Source organism: Amphiprion ocellaris, chromosome 12 (assembly GCF_022539595.1).
Source record: "Amphiprion ocellaris isolate individual 3 ecotype Okinawa chromosome 12, ASM2253959v1, whole genome shotgun sequence".
Taxonomy (NCBI): Eukaryota; Metazoa; Chordata; class Actinopteri; family Pomacentridae; genus Amphiprion; species Amphiprion ocellaris.
In genome coordinates, this window is record NC_072777.1 from 32,248,563 (window position 1) to 32,272,553 (window position 23,991).

A 23,991-nucleotide genomic window follows, 5' to 3' on the forward strand; every position below is an offset into this window, starting at 1 on the left:
ATCAATGTGTTTCATAATGCTAAGCAGTAATTGGTGGTCTCTGTTATAAGATATGATTACTGCAGAGATTCCCTTGAAGAAAATGTTATTTCAGCGGAATTCTTACATAATTCATGAAAGAATAAACCTCCCTGTATTCACTTGGATTCTTTGTTCACTCTTGTTTCTCTCAAGTCAACTTGTCTGTGCTGTGCAGGTGATGTCCTTCAGCACTGCTTCCACTGCTTGTGTAATTAATTTACAGTGTTTGTTATTCATAGCAGTGAGGGGCGAACCTTGCATCAAGTGTATGATTATCAAACACTCTAGGTGGAAAAGCAGCTATTACAGTCCAACAAATTATGACCAATAAGGGACACTGGGAAAAAAAACCTTGAAAATATATTGCATTTTTCTTTATTTACAGCCACACACTTGAAAAAAGGTACATTACCATGATTACTAGATGTGTGTTCATGTCATACAGTTCATTTTCCACTACTGTACATTTCCCAGTGACCTTAAATTGTACATTATTCTCCGGTGCACAAGATGACGACAATACCAAACAAGAAAAGCATTCAGAGAGCGCAGTACTCCGCACACTCAACACACTGCACATATTATCTGATGCATTCCGCCCTCTGGTCCAGCAGTCCCTTTTTCCAACCAAGCAGTTTTTCTTTTCAAGCTTCTGCTGTTGGAATCTGATCATTTTCATGCATGACTGTTGCATGTGGAAGAATGTTTTAATGAGCGACCTGCTGTGCCTTTGCTGCATTGTTTATGTGAAATATTGGCAAATGGTATAGTGTATAAGCTACAGAGGTTTTTGAGAGTTGTGTGGTTGTAATAATTACAACATAGCTCTCATACAGCTCTGAGTATTCTGCTAAAGATAGTCCACGTTTAGCCCAGTATTACATAATTTACATATCACACAGACAAATGTCAATATCTATGATTCACAACTGAAATCCATTTAATACGCTGAAATAATGAAATTACCATTTCTCAATGGTACGGCTAAATAAATGTAGCCCTATTTTAGCCGAAACATTACTACATATTTTACAAAACAACTACTAATGTATAGAGATGCACAATATAAAGATATGAAATAATGAACTCATTGTTGTAAAAGTAAGCTATAGTTATATATAGATTGTGGGCACTTTTAGACCAATCTGTTAAACATATTTCTAAGATGTCATTATTTAAAAACAAAAAAGATGTGCAACAGTGTGTACATCTACTGAGTCCACTTATAACCTAAACAGTTCAATTCCTCATTACATTCATCACAAAAACATTCGTTTTCATATAAGATGCACAACTGATATCCATATTGTGCTACAGTAATTTGAATTGCCATTTTTATCGACACCACTTAACAATTTTTGAATTTAAAAGAAACATGTGTAGTGTATACATTTATGTCTACATAGAAACTGTTTTCCTGACTGACAGTGTGTCTCTTGGAGAGCTTATTCACTGCACTGTCACAGTGCTTAACAATTATCCACCTGCCTTTTCAGTATAAATACTATGAGCTTCTGGTGTGCAGTTTATCTGTGAAGCTGCTGGTCTGGTAGTTTAATCCCAGCTTGAGTTAATTGTTTGTCTTGATGCTTCCATTTGCAATTTTTAAAAAATGTAAATCAAATGATGCATTTTAAACATAATTTCAAATATTTAACCGTTTAATGATGTCTATGAGATCCAGACATCTAGTAAAGTTCCACTTTTGGACCAAATCCAGTCAAGACAACTGGGCACCATTTAGATGTCTACCAAACTGAGAATTTTTCAGTTTGCTCAAGCTGTGAGCTTTAGCAAAAGTCATTCCTGAAATCTCAGAAATGTAGTATTCCCATTAAGCTCACCACATTTCTGAGCCAACTACCATTATCTAAGTCTTCTTTTCAAGTTAAAAAGAGAAAAAAATGGGAGTTATTCTATGTCTTTGCTCTAAATATGTGATTAGAACCAGCAGCTGGTTTCTTTAGCTGAGTACTAAGACTTGAAACTGTAAGATCGAGAAGAAGCAGGTGAGATAAGTGTTTCAGGAAGTTAGGCTAACATGCTGCACTGGATGTATTATCAGATTTTTCTTCGTTCGTTCTTGTCCGACAACCTCTCCACGTGGGCATTAGGTGTCTCGATATTTTTGGTTGATTTGCAAGTGTTGGATGGAGATTTAGCAGCTGCATGAGCCACACCTGAGCCCAGCGTGCTCTGCTCGATAGAAACACTCATTTTTCACACTCTTTCTGGCTGACTGGAGCTACCCTTTCTCAAGATAGACACACGACAACAGCATGGTTTTGTTTTGCTTGTAATATAAACACACATCAATGTACGCTCTACATTACTGATATGCTGATATCCACACGTTTCATTGGTTACGCATATTTTATTTTCTTCAGCAGAATAAAAAAGTCACAGTCTTTGGGCCTGTTGGCTGTGACGCTTGTTTTGTTTCATTTGGTTTTCTGTCCCAATTATTTAGTATATATCTAATGCACTCAGTCCTGACTATTATTGATGTTATTTTTCTGTTTGTGCGTGGAAGAAGAAGATGCGAAGCGAAGGTGGATGGGATATTACAGTCAAACAGGAATTTGTAACATTTTCTACAGATTGTTGCATGTAGTTGATGTACAGTGCCCATATAAAGTATTCACCCTCTGTGGATGTTTCACCCTTTTGTGAAACCGATTTTTACAAAATCATGTCAATTATATAAAAATATATAAGGTAAAGTAAATGACTGCATAAATATCGATTCCCTTTAACCCTTTGATGCACAGCATGAGTCAAGAGATACCCATTTTCCATTGAATATGGGTCACTTTTGACCCATGTGGTGCATCAAAGGGTTAAAGTCAGAGGACCAGAGGTCCAGCTAGCTAGATGCAAGCAGTGTCACAGTTAGTGAAATAGAGATCATCTGAGTGCAGTTGATGTGTGTCAAATGATTGTAGTACAAAAAAATCCACCTGTATCTGGAAGGTCCAGTCTCTGGTTCATTGATATTCCTGCTGCAATAGCAACATGAAGACAAAAGAAAACTCCAAGCAACTCAGAAAAAAGATAATTCAAAAGTATAAATCAGAAGACAGCTGCAAAAAGATTTCCAAGCCGCTGGACATCCCAATGAGTTCAGTTAAATCCATCATTAAGAAATGGAAGGAGTATGGAACTTGTTTAAATCTGTCTAGTGCTGGCCATCCTCACAAACTGAACGACCAGGCAAGAAGAAGACTAGTGAGGGACGCCACCAAGACATGTCTGACCACTCTGAAGGAGTTAAAAGCTTCAGTGGCTCAGATGGGAGAGACTGTACATACAACTGTTGCCTGGGTTCTTCACCAGTCAATGCTTCATGGGAGAGTGGCAAAGAAAAAGACACGGTTGAAAAAAGCTCATATGAAATTTCACTTGGAATTTACCCAAAGGCATGCGGGAGACTCCAAGCTCAATTGGAAGAAGGTTCTTGAGTCTGATGAGACAAAAATTGAGCTTTTTGGCCATCAGACTAGATGCCAAACACTGCACATCATCACAAACACACCACCTCCACCGTGAAGCATGGTGGTGGCAGCATCATGATGTGAGGATGCTTCTCAGCAGTGGGCCCTTTTAGGCTTGTAAAGGTGGAGGGGAACATGAATGCTGAAAAATATCACCAAATTCATGTATAAAAACAACAAAAGGGTGAAACATCCAAGCAGGGGGACTTTTTATAGGCATTGTAGTTTTTAGGGTTTGATGAGCTCCAGCCCTCCCGCAACCCTACAGAGGATTAAGTGATGTACAGATAGTGGATGGATGGAATGATGGGTTTGGGTTTGGGTTTGGGTTTCGTACAGGATAAACAAATGGGTGTATTAGCTGATGAGTTTAAAGATCCCATATGGCACCCATTTTTAACAAGTTAACGCAAGTCTAACATGTCCTCAGAATGTGTATTTAAAGTTTCACATCAAAATACTGCACAGATTGTTCATTTTACAGTTAGTTAAATCTCTAGTTTTAGCCCTTTTTCTAATGGATTGTTTCAGCATCTTTAGCTTTGAAACCACCTGAGTTACTGCTGTATATACCTCTTTCAAAGAAGAGAAATACATTCACACAAACTTGAAAGCGTCATTCAGAGACACATTTTCTGATCTATGTGAACAGTAAGAACTTTACTCATTTTTCAGACCTATTGGAGACATATTTATGCTCAACAACAATGAAAAACTAGATTTTGCATTACATGGCCTCTTTAAAGATTCCGGAAAGTGGATATTGTAATTTTTAGACAGCGATGTTCCCACAACATTGGCTAACATTACCTACAAGTTGTAAAATTGTTTAAAAGAAAACATTTTAATCAAATGTTCAGAAAACCTTTAAATGATATGTATCACTTCTAATTATGTTCCTATGAGCTTAAAATGTTTAAAAATTTAGAGGATGTTTGGAGAATGTTGCCAGATTACATTCCACGATAACAAAGAATAATGCTTCAAACCAACATTGAAAAAATGTTTTTGAGATATTACCACAGCCTCAAAAGACAAAATGTTCCTGTAATATGACGTATTAACAAAGGTGGAATGTTTTGCCTGCAGTATTCTAGGAATGTTTTTGTTGAGAGCAATCTTCTATAAAAGATTCATACAACGTAACATGAAAACAAAGGGTGCTCAGTGCAACTTTTCACAAATGTTGAAGAATAGTTTCAGTGAACTTTGTCTTGCCTGTCAGAAGAATATTCAGGGAAATAACAGAAAACACTACAAGAACTTTGCAGAACTTTTTCAGAACAAAAAACATGAATAAAAGAAAACATTACCAGAACTTTGCAGAACGTTTTTCAGGACAAAAAACATAAATAAAGCTGAGAAGCTAGCTATTTCGCTCAGTTTGAAGCTTTTGTTCTAAGCTAAACTATTGACTCTACAGACATGAGCTTCATATCATCATCTAGCAGCAAGAAAGCACATTTCCCACAATGTAGAGGTATAGTCATTCAGTGTCAACTTAAAGAAAGCAATATTAGCTCAAAGTCATCAACTGATTATCTGACTTTTTGCCAGGAGTTCCAATCAGAACCATGCAAGTTGCATCTCCGAACACAGCGCCATCCAAGCTTTTCACCACGTTGCCTTCAGCAGCAGACTTTTCCTTGTAAGAACAACAAAACATGCGTCTCTTGAAGTCCAGGGGTTTGTGACTGGATCTACGCTGGAAGATGAAGTATATGAAAGGGTTGTACACGGTGGAGCTCTTGGCGAAGAGGCAGGGTAAGAGGGTGACGAAGATGGTCATGCGGACCTGATCGCGGGGGCGAAACATGCTCCAGAAGCTGACAGCGACGTAGGGGGTCCAGGCGATGAGGAAACCCGAACTGATCATCACAGCCATCTGAAATGAGAAGAGCAATGAAACGGATGAATGGGAGAGAGCAGGGAGGATTAAAAGAAATAAAGCACAGGGGATGGTGAGAATGTGAGCCCAATTAATGAGGCAAAAAGAAATTAAGGAGGAGGGAAGTTGAAAAAAAAATAAGTCACCTGCTGATTTCAGGAATAATTTAAGTGGATAGTTCAATCTTCCATATATATAATTTGTAAAAGCATAAATTACCATTTGTATTTTTTAAAGATGAACATTATTTAAAGTTTGGGCTTGTTTTTTTGTTGTTTTGTTTTAATTTACAACTAGATTGAATTGAATACAACTACAGTAAATTGTTTTTTGTTTGTTTTTTTAAAAAATGCAGTTCGCACCTGTTAAAAAAATCTTTAATTTTTTACAGTGTACTTCACTGAAACATGTTTTATTGTTTTGATAGATTTTATTATTTTGATCTTATAACATAAAATCAAAATACAATAATCTTCCCTGTTTTGTTTGACACACTTTAAAATCCTTCACTGATGTGTCCTGCTCCCTTGATTATCCTAACCTGCCTCTGGTTTTGTTTGCAGTCAGCTCCTATTTACACTGATCAGCCACAACGTTAAAATCACTGACATGTGAAGCAAATTACATCGATTCTCTCGTTCTAGTAGTGCCTGTCAGGAGGTGTGATGTACTAGACAGCAGTCAGTTCATGAAGTTGATGTGCTGAAAGCAGGAAAAATGAAGGACCAAACTGTGATGCCTACATGACTGGATCAGAGCATCAGGTGTTGTAGGGCGTTCCAGATATTCAAGAGTAACGGAAAGCGGTCCAAGGCATCTGAACCGATGAACCGCTAACAGGGTCATCGGTGTCCAGGGCTCACTGATGCATGGAGAGGGCAAAGGCTGTGTTGTGTGGTCTGATTCCACAGAAGAGCTGCTAAAGCACTAACTGCTGTAAACCTTAAATGTAGCTTGTTGCATATGAGGCTGTGCAGCTGCAGACACTGTTCATCACTGAAAATACCTACAATGGACACAGAAGCATCAGAACAGGATCAGTGGAAGAAGGTGGCCTGCTCTGAAGAGTCATGTTTTCTTTTAGACTATGAAGCATATGTACATTGTTTATCTGGGGATCAGATGGCAGCAGGAGGGGAAAAGGCAAGACAGAAGAGACAGTGTGATGCTCTGAGTGATGTTCTGCTGGGAAACACTGGGTTCTGCATTCATGTGGATGCTACTTCAACATCAGGGTCAGTATATAATTGAGGGAATTTTGAAGTCCATGGGATACATCTTGCATCCATTTTTATTAAACGTTTTTAAAAAATCATGTTTTTATGTTCATTATGATCATTTCTTTACAAATTAAATTTTAAATTATTTATTATGGAAACAATCCTGTATTCATAAAAAATGACTGGATATCACTAAAATGTCAACTAAATAACCATCCAAATTCAACACCAACCACCTTCTAATTAGCTAAACAATAATAAAATGAGCTTATTCAAAAAATAGTTTTGATTGTGTTCTTTTTTGTTAAGTTGAAATAATCATGATAGATATTTCTTATTTGCCAATATATCAAATTTTACATGGAAAATAATGAATTGTATCTCTGTTCGAGAAATCACTTTCAGCTAAGTTCCCCATTACAAAAACACCTCTCAAGGAAGTGTGTTAATTCCAGATCACATGACCTGCTCGATATGATGTCATTTCCTCCTGAAGAAAAGACTGGCCAGACTCCAAGGCTTTCTGAGTTATTTAATATAAAATAATGTGTGAGTCAAGTGTGGATTTATGGCATGCCAACAGGTTTACTACAATATCTTTAGAAATAACTTTCAATTTTCCACAGTTGTATATATAATATTTAGAAGAATCTTTCTCTAAAAATGCCACGTGATGTTTGGTTATAGGCGGCCATGTTGATTTTAAGCCTGAAAACAGCAAAAATGTCAGCTATGTTACAAAAAGTCCCACAATTATATATTGACTCTTCTATAGCCTCCGTCATAGCAGCAGTCATCCCTGATGGCCTCTTTTAGCAGGATAATGCTGCATTCCACTTTGCAAACATTCAGGAATGGTTTGAGGAGCATGACAAAGAGTTCAAGCTGTTGATTTAGCCTCCAAATTCCCCAGATCTTAATCTGATCGAGCCTCTGTTGGATGTTCTAGAACAAAAAGACCAATCCACCTTCCCGGATTTAAAGGCTCTGCTGCTAAATTTTTGGTGCCTGAAACTACGGAACACATTTAGAAGATTGTGCAGTCCAGTTTTTTTTGGCATGTTTCTCTACTGGATCTTCTTTGTTCTTCCTCGTTGGTTCATTACTTTTTAGCATTTTTAAAGTCTCTGTGGTTTTCGTGTCTGCCTTGTTCTTGAGTTTTTGAATTTGTTCCTCTGTCCTTCCAGGATTTCTTAGTTTGGTTTTGACTGAACCTTTGTGGATTCCCTGGAAAGACTTTGACTTTCATCTTGTGTCCTGAATTTTTTCTTTCTTCTGCCTAAAGAAATTACAGAATACATTCAAAAAAACAAAGTTCTGAAACTTGTTAACACACTCCCACCGTCTTCATTATTCATAATTAATGCCGAAGTCTTTAATGAATATTTCAAGAACTGATAAGAAACAGAATAACTAGCTAAAGAACGGCAGAGAACATCATGTGCCAGTGGTTTGCTTTATAAGTGATATCTCGGGTCAGTTCCCTTTACCCTTTCTTTCTATATAACACTTATGAATATGCACGTGTAGACACAAACAGGTGAATAAAGGTCAGGCAATCAATGTGCTTAGAGGCTCAGAGCTGAAGCTTACAAAACACAAGAGGCACCAAACATCGTACTGACCACTTCACAGTGAAGTGAAGAGAGAACAGATGAGGAAGAAGCTCTTGTAATCTGGTGCGTGTTTCTTCAGTATCAACATAAGTCAAGTTCATAAGCTATTTTGCATCACTTTGCATTGATAGAGTGGTAACAAACTAGCGTAATACTATCAGTGAATCTATAAAAAGACAAAAACACCAAATTAAACCCTCCGAGTCCAGCATTGAATGTGTAGCTGAAACCACATGTAACTCATTTTGTGTCTCTTGTATCCATAATAAACGCAAAAATAAAACCAAATTGTCTCTCTGTTCTCTTGCTGTGAAGAGACTTTTCTTTTTTGTTAGCATATAAAGAAATATTGGTTATTTTGTGGTCTTTTCTTTGGATTTTCTGGTGACAGACAAACAGAGGATAAAGTGGGATTTGTTGGACTCTGTGGTTTCAGGGTTGCCATGGCAGCAGGTACATCAGCAACAGTGACAAAACAATTTTACGTAAAAAGGCCAAGATGTGTCAGAAGCAGTTTAAAGACTTTAAAGAGAATGATGACTATGGCTAATACAGTCATAGAAAAAATGATTAGACCACCTTTCTTCAATTTCTTGTTCATTTCAATTCCTGGTACCACTAAAGGTTTATTACCTGAAGAATGCAATGAACACGAGAAAAATGCAGCTGATTCCATAATACTTTATGTCCCATTTGACATGCTTCAGCTTCATTATATTCCCAGAGTATATAAGAGGCCATTTCATGTCATCAGCAGCACTGCACATGCAAAGGCCTAGAGTGATTTAAGATAAGATAGTCCTTTATTACTCCCCAGGTCTGGGGAAATTTCCATTGTTACAGCAGCAAAAATCTTTCAGAGCAGCACTAACCATAAGTACAGTAAAGATAATAATTATAATAACAATAATATATACAATATATACAAGAATGAAGAATGATTTCCTGTTTCCTGCTTACATTCAAGCCGTAGCACAAGTCAGAAGTTGTCAGCTCTCACATAATGCCTAAAACTAAAGAATTATGTGAAGCCACAAATGCAGCCATCTTGGCACTGCTGGAAATGGGCATGAGTGAGAGACAGGTAGCGAAAAAACTGAACATCTCTAAGACAGCTGTTCATTCCACCAAGAAAAAGCAAGCCCAACATGGTTCTACCAAAGTAGAAAGAGGTTTCCAAGGAAATGTCTTTCTACCCCACGATATGTATATATATATATATATATATACACATACACACATATATATATAATTGCGTTCAAATTTTATTCTGATTAATCATGATTAATCCGAATTAACGCGTTAATTTTGACAACCCTAGTTTTTTTTATTGTTACTAAAATTTGAATGTGCACTGTTTTGCTTCCTGTTTGTGTTGGTGTCAGCTCTAAAGCTGGTGGATTCTGGAGCAACAACCAAAGAGACCTGTGTTCCCTCCTCAGTCTCTATGTGCCGTTTTAAAAGAGTGCTTATGTTGCATGAGTGGAGGCACTGACTTAAATGCTAAACTTGCCTAACAAAAGTAGTATGCGAGAAACCTGAAAGAGAACCATCACTGCCGCATTGAACACGTAATACTTACGAGGGTGATTTTCTTTTCAATGTTGCCGTATTGAAAGTCATTGTTCTGGATGGACTGGTAGGCCCTGTGCAGCTTCCAGGCGATACCAAAGTAGGTGAAGAGAATGACCAGACAGGGGAGGAATGTGCAGAGCACGAAAAGAGTCAAGATGAAGGTGGCGTGGTTTAGGGATTCTCCATAACCAGTCCAGTCCACTGAACAGGCGAGTCCAAATGGCTCCGGGCCGTAGCTGCCCCAACCAAGCAGAGGAAACAAGGCCCAGAGCCCAGCGAATAGCCAGATCCCACTGATCACGAGGCTTATGGTTCGCCTCTGGAACTTGATACCTGTGCACAAACAGATTTTAATTCAGGTTAGCATTTCAAGTATATGGCACCATTACTGCTCATTTATTGTTCTACTCTGCATGCTTTCATATGGCTTTTGTACTGTGAAGCTTAAGAACTGCAGATAACCAGATGTGCCGTCTTTTTCAACTAAGCAGAGATCAGTCAGAGACACATGAAGGAACTTTGCTGTAAAGGGTTCTTCTCTCTGACAGGGATTCTGATCAGCACCAAGGATTCTGGAAGAGTCAGCCCCCACAAAAAATGAAATATGGATCTTAGTTAAATCAATAATTCCAAAGCTGAGCTTTCGTCAGACAAAGTGAGAAAATTATGCAAAATGCAGTTAACGTATAAATGTAAAACTACTGGCTTGATCCCTCAGACTGATGTTAGTCAGTTATGTGAATCCATATGTCTGTTAGCAACATTACTCAAAAACGGAATAACGCATGTCGATGAAATTTTCAGGGAATGTCAAAAATGACACAGGGACCATCTCATTAGGTTTTGGCAGTAAGGCAGCTTATAGTCTGGATCCACGGATTTCTTAAGGATCTTCCCATTGCAAGATAGCGGCACGGCGTCACTGCAACTATGACTACAAGTGAACGCTACATCAGCTGTCTGCTGACGATCACATGATTGCGACCTTTCTACAGATCCACCAGGACTTATCCGTCGGAAATCCTATAAGGAACAATTGATTAAACTGTGGGGGTGTAGAAACAACAATTTTTGTTGGAGAAACTGTGACAAAATTGGAGACCACACACATATTTTGGGACTGTCCAAAACCGAAACTATTTTGGAGGAAATTCAGGTGCAAATAAGATCAATTTCAAGTGTTGATTTGCCACTTGAGCCATTGCGCTATATATAATTGGTTCCATTCCAGAGGAAGCGATGGATAAACAAAGGCATATCTATTACATATTCTACTACTGGTGGCAAAAAAAATGACAACTGTGTCTTGGCTCAGCCCACTACCTCCCACCCTCCACCAATGGAGAGAGAGATTAAAGAAAGTATTTTTAGAAGGAAAAAAATAGCAGCAAACTCCATTTGAAGTTAGGTTCCTTTATGAATTTATGGGCTCCTGTTATTGCTTACTTTAATTTAATTTAATTTTACATATTTAACAGGCTGGGGGAGATATCTTTGTTTGATATGCAAGTGAAGATGTAACGATATCTGTGTCTGGATTCATATTTTTACATGTTTCACAACCCCTTGCTGCTCTTTAATTTATCTTCAAACTTAATTCTCCTCTTCATGTGGGTTTAGATGATGCCATGAGTTTGTTGTGTTGCTGAATTGTATATTTGTTTTTGTCCATCATGTGTCATGTTTGTCCATTTTGGAGCTGCATATAAATATGTATAAAAACATGTAGTTTAAATAAAAATTTGGTTCAAAAAAAATTGGGGGGGGGGTGTTTCTGAGTTCCACCAATTCTCACCGCCTGCTACATATTTAGGTCATGCAATTTGGTATCTGTGCATAATGTACACATGCATAACACATGTCGGTGCTCAGAGCAAGGTCATTTTTCATTAAAGATTTCATAAAGACTGAGCAACATTGGTGGAGTACGGCTCTCTCTGAGTGCTTTTCTTGTTGTACATGTCATTATTAGCTTATGAAAGGTGAAGCATTGGTGTGTTAGCAGCAGGTTTCAGCTACTTTACATTCAGTTTTATCTAAAGTGAAAGCAGATAAATCTGAGGGTTCATCGCATGATTAACAGGACAGGCAAGAAGAAAAAACAATGCTCTAATACAGACATTTGTTACTGTATTTTATACCAAATGCTTGATTTTTTGGTTAGATGCTGAGTGATTTGACCATTTTGTTGCGAAAAATCACTTCTGGATCAGAAGTTGGAGACTTCAAGCAGTCTTCAGAGTCTGATGCGAATAATGTTTATCAAATATAGAGGCTGTAAGAACAAACATGAGCAAAATCTTGAGATTTTAACTGGCCGTGTGTGGGAAAAGGACCTTTGTACACCCTTTGTGTCTGGATAGTGTGGACTGATAACACCTGGTCAACGATTGAGCTCCAGATTCCCACCTGGCACTCATGAGGAGTGATTAACCTGGAGCTCCAGACCTCCTCCCAGCCCTGGTCCTTCATACCTTGGATTGGTCCACCACTGCGACTCCTCCTCCCACAATTGCTGCACATGTGTATATACCTACAACCAAGATTGTCAGTAGAGGTGGCTGGCATTTGTGACCAGTCCACCCTGGTGCCTCTGTGTGTTGTATGCCTCTGTGGTTCTTTGGTCCGTTACTACTTGTGGTGGGTACTATGGACCAATTTAGAGCTTCTGTTGGCGTCTGCTGATTCGGTGTGGAGACTGAGGCTCCAATTAGCAGTCCGCCAACTTAGGGAAGAAGCTGTTTAGTGTTTAGAGTATTTGTGATATGTGTGTTCAGAGGCACGTTTTGTTTAGTTTGTTTTGTGCACTGTTGTATTAGTTTCTGTTACTTGTGGTGGGTGTTGTTCCTGTATTTGTTTGGCTATGGAGTTTAGTTGTTTTCTTTGTGTTTAGCATATTTACAAATTCTGTTAGCCTTCTTTTGTTATATTCTGTTCTTTGATTTGGCAACATCCACCAGTTTTGTGTTCCTTGTTTTCACTTTTATGTTCAATTACCCACTGAGAAATAAATTAATTTACCTGAACCAATAACATCTGGTCATTTTGTTGCATCCAGCCAACCCTAGAGGTTGGATCGTAACACTACACAAAGCATTACCTCATCTTATATACTTATGCAAACTTCTTCTAAATATTCCTCTTCCATTCTGGAAAGCCACAACCCATCGTCTTATAACCCAATCAAGATGTGATGATGTAATCGTATCAAAAGTTGAACCACCTCCTCTACTTTTATTTCTGCTAGGTCAGCATTATTTCTGCTTAGCTCAACATTCATAATGATGAATATTCTAGTAATGACTGATGTTTGATGGTGTGGTGTGTGTCTGTGGAGGACACACACATGTACAGCTGGAAGATCACAAAATATAACCTGGAACTTTGATGTGAAGATACATGCTTTTTAGAAAATGATATGTGGTGTACTCAACACATAATGGTACACTTAAGGTATTTTAACTTTTAAAACATATTAGAAACATAACAGTACATAATGGTATAATTTGCATGAAATCTATCACAAAATAACAAGGATAAGATGTGGAGCAAAAAGTCTGAACATGTCTGGGCATGTTCTCTGTTCTCTCTTGGTGATTTTTTTTTAAGATCTTTAACATTTGAACAAGGTCTCTGGCCCTTGATTTGTCACTTGAGATTCCACTTCATCACTACCTGCAGAAATATAATTCTAGCTAAAAATCATGAAGAAAGAAATTATCCAACAGCGACATGGTTTCTCTTGGGATACTGGGCTGAATTACACTGACTCTATTGTAGATCTGCATGAATGTGACTGGAACCCAGCGGGAAACCTGATGATTGAGCTAATGATTGTCAGCTAATGCTAATTCAAGCTGCAGCAAGTGAAACTTCAGTGCTCCAATTCTATCCTCAAACATTTCTGTTGAAAAGGCTCAAATTTACTACAATCATTCAATAACTCAGAAAATAAGAACATTTTACTCCATAATACAGCAACTAAATCAACATTTTATGAGAAATTAAGTCATTAAAATCAAAAAGGAAACAACAACAAAAAAATCTGCTTTGTCTTATGGGAGACCAGTAAACCTCTCGGTTTCTGTGACTAATGGTAATATATCAGAGTGTAATTCTGCACAGAGGGATCTTTTGTCTAAATTCTGCTTCTCTCAAGGTTCTACATTGTTTATCATCAGATAATGTGTGTAATGTAGGTTAGAACTGAACAATAACTGGAACAAATCTCACTCAGCATGAATCCATTGTACCAAATAAAGATATTACTTCACTAAACCAGTGCTGTCCATACAAAATGCCTTAAATAAAGATAAGAGTTGTTGTTCTGGCAGTATGCCGTGTGTACTTTCCCACACTGCATTACATTAAGAACAAATTAATATCAACGTTGCATCTATTATTCAGGACAACCATGCCGTGTGTTTTGCTTGCTTGAGGATCCTTTTAAAACCAGCTGCCTAATAAGAATGAAGTCCTCATTGCCCGAGAGGCTCATTCAGTCAGTTTAACTATTGCTGATTAATACATAAACAATGCTCAGTCTGATTTGATCAATCGGGTATGGTCCTGATTGCATAACTCCTCTCGGCTCATGTAATTTGTGTTTCATCGACCATATTTAACAGCACAACAATCAGGTTTATGATGGAGGATGAGGTGAAAGGTTTACAGGTAATCATTTGGGATTGGACTCAAGCTTTCCTCACCACTGGATGTACAGCTTCACTTAGAAGGTAAATCCCTGTGACTTTTTGGGATAATGATTGCTTACTGCCTTTCTTGTCCAGTTATTTAGTAAGAGCTGCTCTGATTTCACTCAGATTCCTTCTGAGATTACCTGTCTTTGGTGGACTTCCTGTTACCAAGTACCTGACCATCCCCATCACAGCCAGAGTCATGATGCTGGTGATGCTGAAGATCATTCCCATGAGGCCGTAGTAGAGGCACCAGGCGTCACCGCCCATCCAGGCGTGGTTAAAAGCGGAGGCGATGCACAGCGGGTACGTGCTGATGGCCATGCCGATGTCTGTTACGGCTAAGTTTACCGTCAGGAGCTCTGGAGCTTTGAGGAGGGAGAGGCGACGGCCGGCGCTGACCAGGACGGCTGCATTCCCCACGACAGACAGGACAGCTGGGAAAGGATAGAAGAAAAACATAAATGGCATCAACATCAACTTGTAGAGAGATTTGTGAAGGCAAAAACCATCTGCAGAACAACCAAGGACAGATGTTTCAATAGAAGCTAAATTTCAAGTGAGAACAAGTTTTAAAAGGTTTGAAATGACAGTGCTTCTTTCTGCAATAATGTTACCCAAATATGCACTCAAATGAACTCTTCATACATCTTTTTCATGAGCCAGGTGTGTAGGAGAGAGACGAGCATATCCAATATGTTCACATAGACTCCTGCACACCGTCTAAGTTGCAAAGATACATTTATTGGCACAAAGTTGTGGTGCTAGACCTTCAACTACACTATTTGTCTGATGAAGGTCTAACGTCTAAAACCTGTAAAATCAATGCAGATCTCCTTTGTTTCAGTAACATTGATCTGAAAGAAAGCTTCTGCGCACCATAATATAATCCTCAAGAACTTGTCAATGTCCAACTTCCTCATCACTAAGCAGGCTGACTATTACCAAATCGTCAGCATACTTGATGATGAATCTGTCTTTGTAGCGACTGACACAATCATTTGTGTACAAAATATATTAAGGGGCAGACAACACACAGCGTTGAGTTGATCCGGTGGACCCCTCGTGATTCTTCACAATGTGTACTTTATACTTGTTAATGATATTTGCACTGTGGCCACTGGCACTTGGATAATGTTTGTAGCCTTCCCCTGTCTTGTGGGCAGCCACCGTGCACATCTCCCTCTGTGTGATGGATGCTAATAGCAGCTCACTGACCTCTTACGTTTTGCCATGACTTATAATTGACCAGTAACTGACCAGAGAACTGCTGCATCAGCTGCCCTCAGTTTAGAGTGTATTAGAATGCTTTAGAACATGGCAGAAATCACTAGGACTACCGTATTCAGAATGGTATAGAAGAAGAGAATTTTATGAAACATTTTGACCACCGGACCTGGCATTTTAGTGATAATGTAGCAAAAAAAACATAGAAATAGTTGAAAATTCATCATTTACAACTTTTAACACAGTGTCTTACTATATTTTGTGATTTGTTTATTTTATTTCTAGCCAACAACCTAAGCCTCGTGAAAGAAAAATGCACTACAAGTCTAGATTTGACATGGATATGAATACCTTTGGGCTTTCGTGTATCCCCTGTAATACATCCAATAATATTCTAAGAGACGTGGCAGTTTTATCACAGCAACGTCTGTTCTGGAACAAGAGATCAATTCAAGCAATGCAAACTAGATGTTGTCTAATCAAATTAAACACCATGTAGTGTGATTTATTGCACTCAGAAGCTGATGAGAGTGGGTGTGCTGACGGTCGCACACTTTTCTGTCCAACTACAGTCTGTGCTGTTGACAGCAGCATTCACATGGCGATTTGTGAGGATTCATGGCCTTCTGTAAAAAGATTATTTACAAGGCTTCTCCCAAATTCTGTCTTCGCTCTCGCCATTGATATCGAACACGAGGCTTCATCCAAACATGCAGCTGCTTCCGTCACCGATCCTCTTGTGGATAAATATTTTATAGAAGACACAGAATGAAGCGGGTTTTCAGATAGACAAATACTACATTAATTCATGAATTCATCCCTTTGGGGAAATTCAAGATGTTTTTTGCTGCTTTAACTATTCCGTTTGAGGTTTAATGTGCTCAGAGATGTGATTCTTCGCAGCACTTTTGCTCTGAGTTGCTGTTTCAATACATGACCCCCCCTCAAGTAAAACTGCTTTTGCTCTTCTGACCTCAACCACTGTGGGATTTCCCTTCCTTCAGCCTCACTGACTGGATGCTCCTCAGGCCACGCTCAGATAACTTCAGACGCTGTAAAGCTCAAAATAATGTGTGGAAGCTGGCAGCTTGGGAGATGATCATGAGTGTTCTAATCTTTATTCTTTGTCACGGAAACCACAGAACAAGTAGCACACTGTACCTGGCACGCCCAAACACTTGATTTATTCTCTGCACAGTATTATTAATTCATGTGTAAACATCAACCACGTGCTGTGTATTTGCAAACTGGGGGGGGTGGAGCTTATCCTAGCTGACTTAACCCTCCTGTTGTCTTCATTTACAGACACCATAAAATATTGTTTCCTCGTCTGAAAAAAATCTAAAAATTCAGCAAAAAAATTCCCTAAATTTCTGAAAATTTGCAAAACCTTCAGGAAGAAAATTCCAATAATTCCTTAACAGATTCGCTTAAAAATTTTATTTAAAAAAAAAAAAAAAATCCCCCAAGTTTGGCAAGAAAATTCTTGTAAATATTTTCAAAAAATGAGTAAAAATCTTCCCCCCCAAAAATTTAAAAATATCTAAAGACACACAAAAAATCACTTTTAGCTGTTTGATTAAAGTTTGCTTTCTGTACCTTTAATATCTGTCATTGGTGTCTGCATTAAGGTCCTTAACTCACAGTTTCAAGCATCTCTGTTAACTTTTAACCAATCTAGGAACATTATTTTGAATGTTAAATATCCCTAAATCATCCTTTGAAAATGTATTTAGAATTTTTAGGTAATGTCAGCAGAAGTTGTGGGGCATTCCTTGCTGGCTGGGATTCAATTTAAAACACAAAGTTCTAGCATCATTATACAGTATCTCCTTTGTACTGGGACCAGTACTGCTGCTCTCTGCAGGTGGTGTAGCTGGAATACAGAAGCTGCCAGCAGTGGACAAAAATCAAGTCTAATCATAAAACTGTGGGATAAAGACCTGATTAGAACTCTGGGTTGGTAAGAAACAGTCTACATCTTGTAAACATCTTTTCTCCACAAATTACAGTGATTAAACTGCGCAGTTTCATTCTAAAATTAGAGAAACATAAGAGTGAAATTAATCACAAAAGTACTGCTAATGTGTTTTCCATTACAGAGATTGATTGTCGTGTTCTGAGTTCAACCTGCTTTACATAATATCTCTATCCTGCATCAGCTTATGGAAATGTGATTGATACAACCTACACACAATAAGGTCCTGCCATGATTTCATTTGTTAAATAGTCATTTTAATATATGAAAAAGCTGCTTCTAATGAGATTTTCTCTCCAACCCTTGGCACAGGTGACATGGATTCATACCTTATCCCTGAACTTTCTATTTTCGTCTAACTATAACTAAACATGAGGTCCATTAGTATAACTTCAATATAAAGCATTTTAATTGCCTTGAACTGCAGATTTTAAGTATAAAAGCTAAAAATAGTGAAGATATCGTGTGCACATGTTGAATGTAAGGTATTTAATGTAATTCCAGGCGATCTAGAACTTCTGCCTGTTGCCTTGTTTGCAGATCTGCAGCTCTATTTTCAATCTTCTTCCATCTCCCTGGTTACTAGAACATACTTATCTATGGTTTTTCTGTTTTTGGCAGCTCTATATGTAGACCTGTAATGACAACAACACAAGAAATGAGAGCAAATGTAATAACCTGAAACGTGAATGACTTACAACAGCAGAACTAATGAGATTTGAAGCACTTCCTCTTCGTATATAAGTGAGGGGAAGTGATGAGGATTTTTCAACGAATGGAAAAAAAGTGAATAAACTTCATATGAACTTTGCTCTGGAGACTGTTAAGAGTTTCATGTTCTTCTCATGAGATTTTGCATTTGAACTTCTTCAAAAGATGTTGACTTTTATCGTAAAATCTCCAGTATTTTGAGTCGATGCACAGAAAATTCTGAGAAATGTATTTATTTTATGTTCTGCGTGTGATTTAGTTTGTGTTCATGCTCACATATTGCAAAAGTTCAGCACTATGAGGTTCCATTTCTCAATTTGAGTTCTTCCCTGGAGTCTTTTGTATGTTTAGTGCAAATGTTCTTACTGGGTAACGAGGCTTGAGCTTCAGTCAGAGGAGTTAACTGGGAAAATAATAAGCTACTGTATATAATTATATAATTTTTTATATTTATTTTCCATTAAACTGCTGTTTCTGACATTTATTTTCCTTTAAATTGCTGTTTTCGACATTTATCTTCCTTTAAACTGCTATTTTTGATATTTATGTTTTCACAAAACTGCTGTTTTTGATATTTATTTTCCATTAAACTGTTCTTTTTGATATTTATTTTTCCATTGTGTTGAGATGGCTTTTATATTCATTTTCCACAGCATAGTGCTTTAATGCACATTTTACCAGGAAAGCTGTGTACACATTGAATTTCGATTAATCTCTACCCAGCAGTGCTTACATTGAAGCTGTTTATGTAGGTACAACATTCTACTTGTGCAAATGAGCTTCAGCCAGTTTGTAGTATGTAAAGTCGTCTGAGAGCTTAGTGAATAAAAAACATAATCTGCCACTGCAGGTTGCTGTGATGCCTGTGACTTGTTTCCCACAGAGAAAAGAAATTGAAATGCCGTTTTGAAATGTTACGTGTGACCAATACGGAATGTAAACTGCCTCCTGCAGCGACTCTGATGGCAGCTAAAGTTAGCAACAGAGGATGTTGCAGAAGCAGCTGGAGATGATAAATATCTTTCATCAGTTGATGGAATGTCCTCTTATTTGTGATGTTTTTTTTTTGGTGTTTTGACTCAACTGGTTAGTCCAATGTTCTGCTGGGAAACGTCACATCCTTTAATTAGTTTCAGATGTTACTTTGACCTCACATGCAGTCCCACTCCATGGTGGCAGCAGCTTCCTGCTAGCAGGAGAAAATGTCCTGCTGCACAGCAAAAACTGCCCAGGTATGACTCCACAATGATACTTTTGCAGAGAAAATAAATGTGCTGTTTCTTCATTGCAGAGTTCCAGTTGAATTCAAGCACTGATTTTTATTTCTATCAAGCTAATTTGATATTCCTGTCATTACAGAAAGTGTATGGACTTCAAAACAACCATTAGTATAACTTCAATACAAAGCCCATAATAATATGATTTCTACCCTATAATCAACATATGACATGTCACAGTATGATTGGAGTTACTAGATTAAAAGTTGATGTCAAAAATATTGATTTATGCAGATTTAACCATTTTTTGCACATTTATTTAAAGTGTAGGGACATTTTCAGGAAATTCAGCTGCTTAAATCTAAGCAATTACAACAATAAATAGACATTTTAATTATTAATAATGTTAATGTCACTTGCAATATTACTGTCTTAATAGTTTACAATAGATTATCAGTTTCTTAATGAAATATTTCAATTTCATTTGTAGGATTTCAATTTCACATGGCAAGTTTTCTTATCATATTAATAAAAGTGCAATGTTTCTTTAGTGCCACCGGCAGCTTTTCTATTCTAGTTTTAGTTTATTGTTTTTATCATTGATTTTTTAGCATATTTTTTCATTTGATTTGTTTATTTTACTGTCCTTTACTCTTTATTTATTGACTTATTCACACATGTGTTTACTACTATTTTTTATTATTTTTGGTTATATAATTGTTTTATTTGGTGTTGTATTGCTTTATTTTGAAAATCTTTTGCCACGTTGAACTACTTTTCCACTCTTGTCGATCTGTTCTTTCTTTTTTTTTTTTTTGTTTGTTTGGACTAACCAACCTTCTATTCTTCAATGCTTTTCCAGAGTTTCCTTTTTGTCTTTTTGCCCAGTCTGTAGAGCACTTTGTAAACTCTTATTATTGTTATTATTTTTATTCCTATGTTATTATCTTATGCTTACTTATCTTTAATTTTAGTGCTGTGTTGTACTTACATCTTGTATCTTTTCTGTTCGGCGCTGCATTTATTCTCTTGGTATGTTATTTATTTTCTGAGCAACATCTGGCACAAGAATCTCCTTCAGGATTAATAAAATTCAATCTCTTCTCTTGTTTACATCAACAACAACAACAACAACATCAGAGATGCAGCGACACAGAAGAAGAAATGCAGATGTGTGGATTCAGAGGATGTGAAACGACAGCAGCAGCAGAGGAAGAGCTGTGGAGAAACACGAAAAACCTTCTTCACTGAGTGGGTTTTCATGCACATTAGCGTCCTGGTTTTAATCTGTTGAGTTGTGGTGTTTATGTGGAACCTGAGGGCTGCACTAAGAAGCAAGTTCAACATAGCCAGGCTTTCTCTGCATTAGAACAAGTCATAATGGTGCTCTTCAACTTTCTTTCCAAGTTTTCTTCTTCAGACTCTGTTCAAGCTCACAACAAAGTGGGTGTTTTAGTTAACAGTTAATTCATTTGACCTTTCTTCTGCACATAACAGACTAATTTCATGCCGCCTTCTAAAGTCAAGAGGATCAAGTTATTATAAAATGACAGCTATGAGGAATCTAAAAATAATTACAGCAAAAACCACTGCTTACTGCAAATAAGACAAGAAAGGATGCTGGTAGAAAACCGTTCATCATGGAAGTTGATACATTTATTCTTACCACTGACAGATGCACATTAAGGTCAACATTCCCATGTTTAAACATAAACAAGTGCATTTAAGTCAGACAATGTCCCATAATCAAGAATGTGTTTAAGTCACTTTGGCCAAATCAGAATCAAAATAATGTTTTTGACTGAATTTACTCTGTGTTAAATACCAACAGACTAATCAGTTCTCTAATCTGTGTTCCATTAGCTGCAGCAACATCAGGGTAAAACAGATTGGGCGGAACACCAGGATCAGACATCAAGACATTTTCACACATCACCCACTGAATGCTTATTGGTTCCCATGGCAACACGACACCATTTGTTAAGTGAAATTACTAACACGCAGCTCAACAGGTTTGCAGACAGAATGTAATTTCTGTCAGCTGAGGTTCGGTTCTTCTTACAGCTGTTTTAAAACCTAAACTCTGAACAGAACCAACTCCAGGTAAGCGGTGCAGCATCTGTTGCCATGGTGACCTAGCAGATTCAATCAGAGCCACCTTTCTGACATTGAAAACTCTGGCTATCAGCACAGGCATATGCAGTCATGGAAAAAATTATTAGACCACCCTTGTTTTGTTGTTCATTTTGTTCATTTTCACACCTGGTACAACTAAAGGTACATTTGTTTGGACAAATACAATGATAACAACAAAAATAGCTCATAAGAGTTTCATTAAGTGCTGATATCAGACATTTTCCATGGTTTTCTTAATAATAACCAAAATCACTTAGGTTCTTCCATCAGTAGCTATGGCACTGTTCTGCCAAAAACAGCTTTTATGGATTCCATGTTTTCCTTTCTGTCTGTTTTAGTCACATGATCCACACAGGAGTTAGTACTTGATTGCATAACCATTGTTTTTGATGACAAGGGTGTTCATCATAAAAAAAATCAATCAATCAATCAAAATTTATTTATAGAGCACTTTACAACACTCAAGGTGACCAAAGTGCTTTCCAGTTAAAATCAAACAGTAAAATTTGAAATAAAAGCAAATTAAAAGAAAGAAACAATAGAACACGTCAAGAAAATAAAATCAAATAAAATCAAATAAAATAAGATAAAATAAAATCAGATAAAATGTCACCACATAGTATTAAAAGCCAGTCTGAAAAAACATGTCTTGAGCTGGGCTTTGAAAAAGCCAGAGTTGGTGATGGTGCGCATGTCAGGGGCAGTTTGTTCCAAAGTCTGGCCCCAGCGACTGAAAAGGCTCCATCACCCCAGTGTTTGTACCTGGCCCTAGAGACTTCCAGAAACAGCTGATTTGTGGTCCTTAACGCCCCGTTAGGGCTCCCTGGGGCTTGTTTGCAGCCTATGGAAGCCTCAACGACCTGAAGTCCCTTATGGATGGCCTCAACTTCAGTCTGAGCAACGTGTAGTATTCTAACCAGCAATTCCAGCCAGTCACGGCTAACTAAACTCATCATCAAGACGTTATTTATGAAAAAAAAGAAAAACAAACAAGCAAAAAAAAAAACAAAAGACGTACTTACCAATTATCAGCAGGTAGATTCCTGCACAGAAATCTGCAGTAGGTGACAGTTTGGATATATATTTATCATCCATGTTTGTCCAGTCAGAGAAAGCAAATAAAAAACTTCCAGTAGGAAAACTGCTTTAACAGTTTATTTCTTCAAAGACTAAGCATTTTTTTGTATTCAGTTTGTGCAGTCAGCCTTCATATTCCTTCTGTGCGATGCATCATCTGACATTTCATACACAGGCATGAGAACCCTCCACAGGGATAATTTATTGCTCAGTAAACTGATGGACAGACCCTCCCTCCTCCCTGCCCTGCACAGCAGCCACACCAACACACACGTTTGTACGGCTATTTTTGCGAGGACATTCATTAACTTAATGGACTCCCTCGCCCCAACCTTTATCCCAAACCAAACCTAAACCTAATTTTAACCTTCGCTTTCAAACAGCGCTGCACCAGAAAGGAACCTCTGCTCAAAATGTCCTCAATTTCCCCGAATGCCCTTCACTGCCAAACTGGTCCTCACAAAGATCCACATTCACATTCAGATTCTAATCACTAATAATCACTTCCTGACACATTCTGCTCATCCATCAATAACCCCGCTTTACCGACACAAACACACACTCATGTACACACACTCACACAGGTTGGCTTTCTAACAGCCAGAGACAATTCCATCAGAATTATATTTAATGATGTTGGTGCCAGCTGGGTTTGGAAAAACTGATTAATCGCTTATCAACACTTTATGAAGGCAGCAAAATGACAACAGACAGCTTTTCATCTCTTCTATTAATCAGCAGGAGATTTAGAGTCTCATATGTGTGAAGACTGAATCAAAGATAAGACAGAATGGATTCATTTCAGTGTCGGGGGAATTTATGGAGCAAATTAGGCCACTGTATGCTGATGAATATAATATATGTGTCAAATGATAATGTTTAATCAGGGATGATAACAATTATTAGTAATTATGGAGACTGATAACCCATATTCTCAGTAGACATACATTTACAATGTTGTCAAAATTTTAAATAACAGAAAATAAAACACAAAATTCCATTAAAAACATTTTTAGTTATGTTTTGCATGTATTTAATTAAAAGAGAACTTTTCAACATTTATCTTTTGGTGTTAATAAGGCTGTAACGTGTGGCATGAGACTAATTTGACAATGAGACATCAGATGGAGAGAG

The 23,991-nt window shown here is 37.6% G+C and overlaps 1 protein-coding gene across 1 annotated transcript; it reads right to left on the minus strand.

Moving 5' to 3' along the window:
* Positions 1–386: 386 nt before the first annotated feature.
* Positions 387–23,073, minus strand: opn8a (opsin 8, group member a). The gene is made up of 4 exons (XM_023277720.3): positions 22,803–23,073; positions 14,655–14,948; positions 9,822–10,147; positions 387–5,400 (listed from the first exon to the last, which is right to left on the minus strand). The coding sequence occupies exons 1-4, from the start codon at positions 22,873–22,875 to the stop codon at positions 5,032–5,034; spliced, it is 1,062 nt and encodes a 353-aa protein (XP_023133488.1). The 5' UTR covers positions 22,876–23,073; the 3' UTR covers positions 387–5,031.
* Between the last annotated feature and the right edge of the window lie 918 nt (positions 23,074–23,991).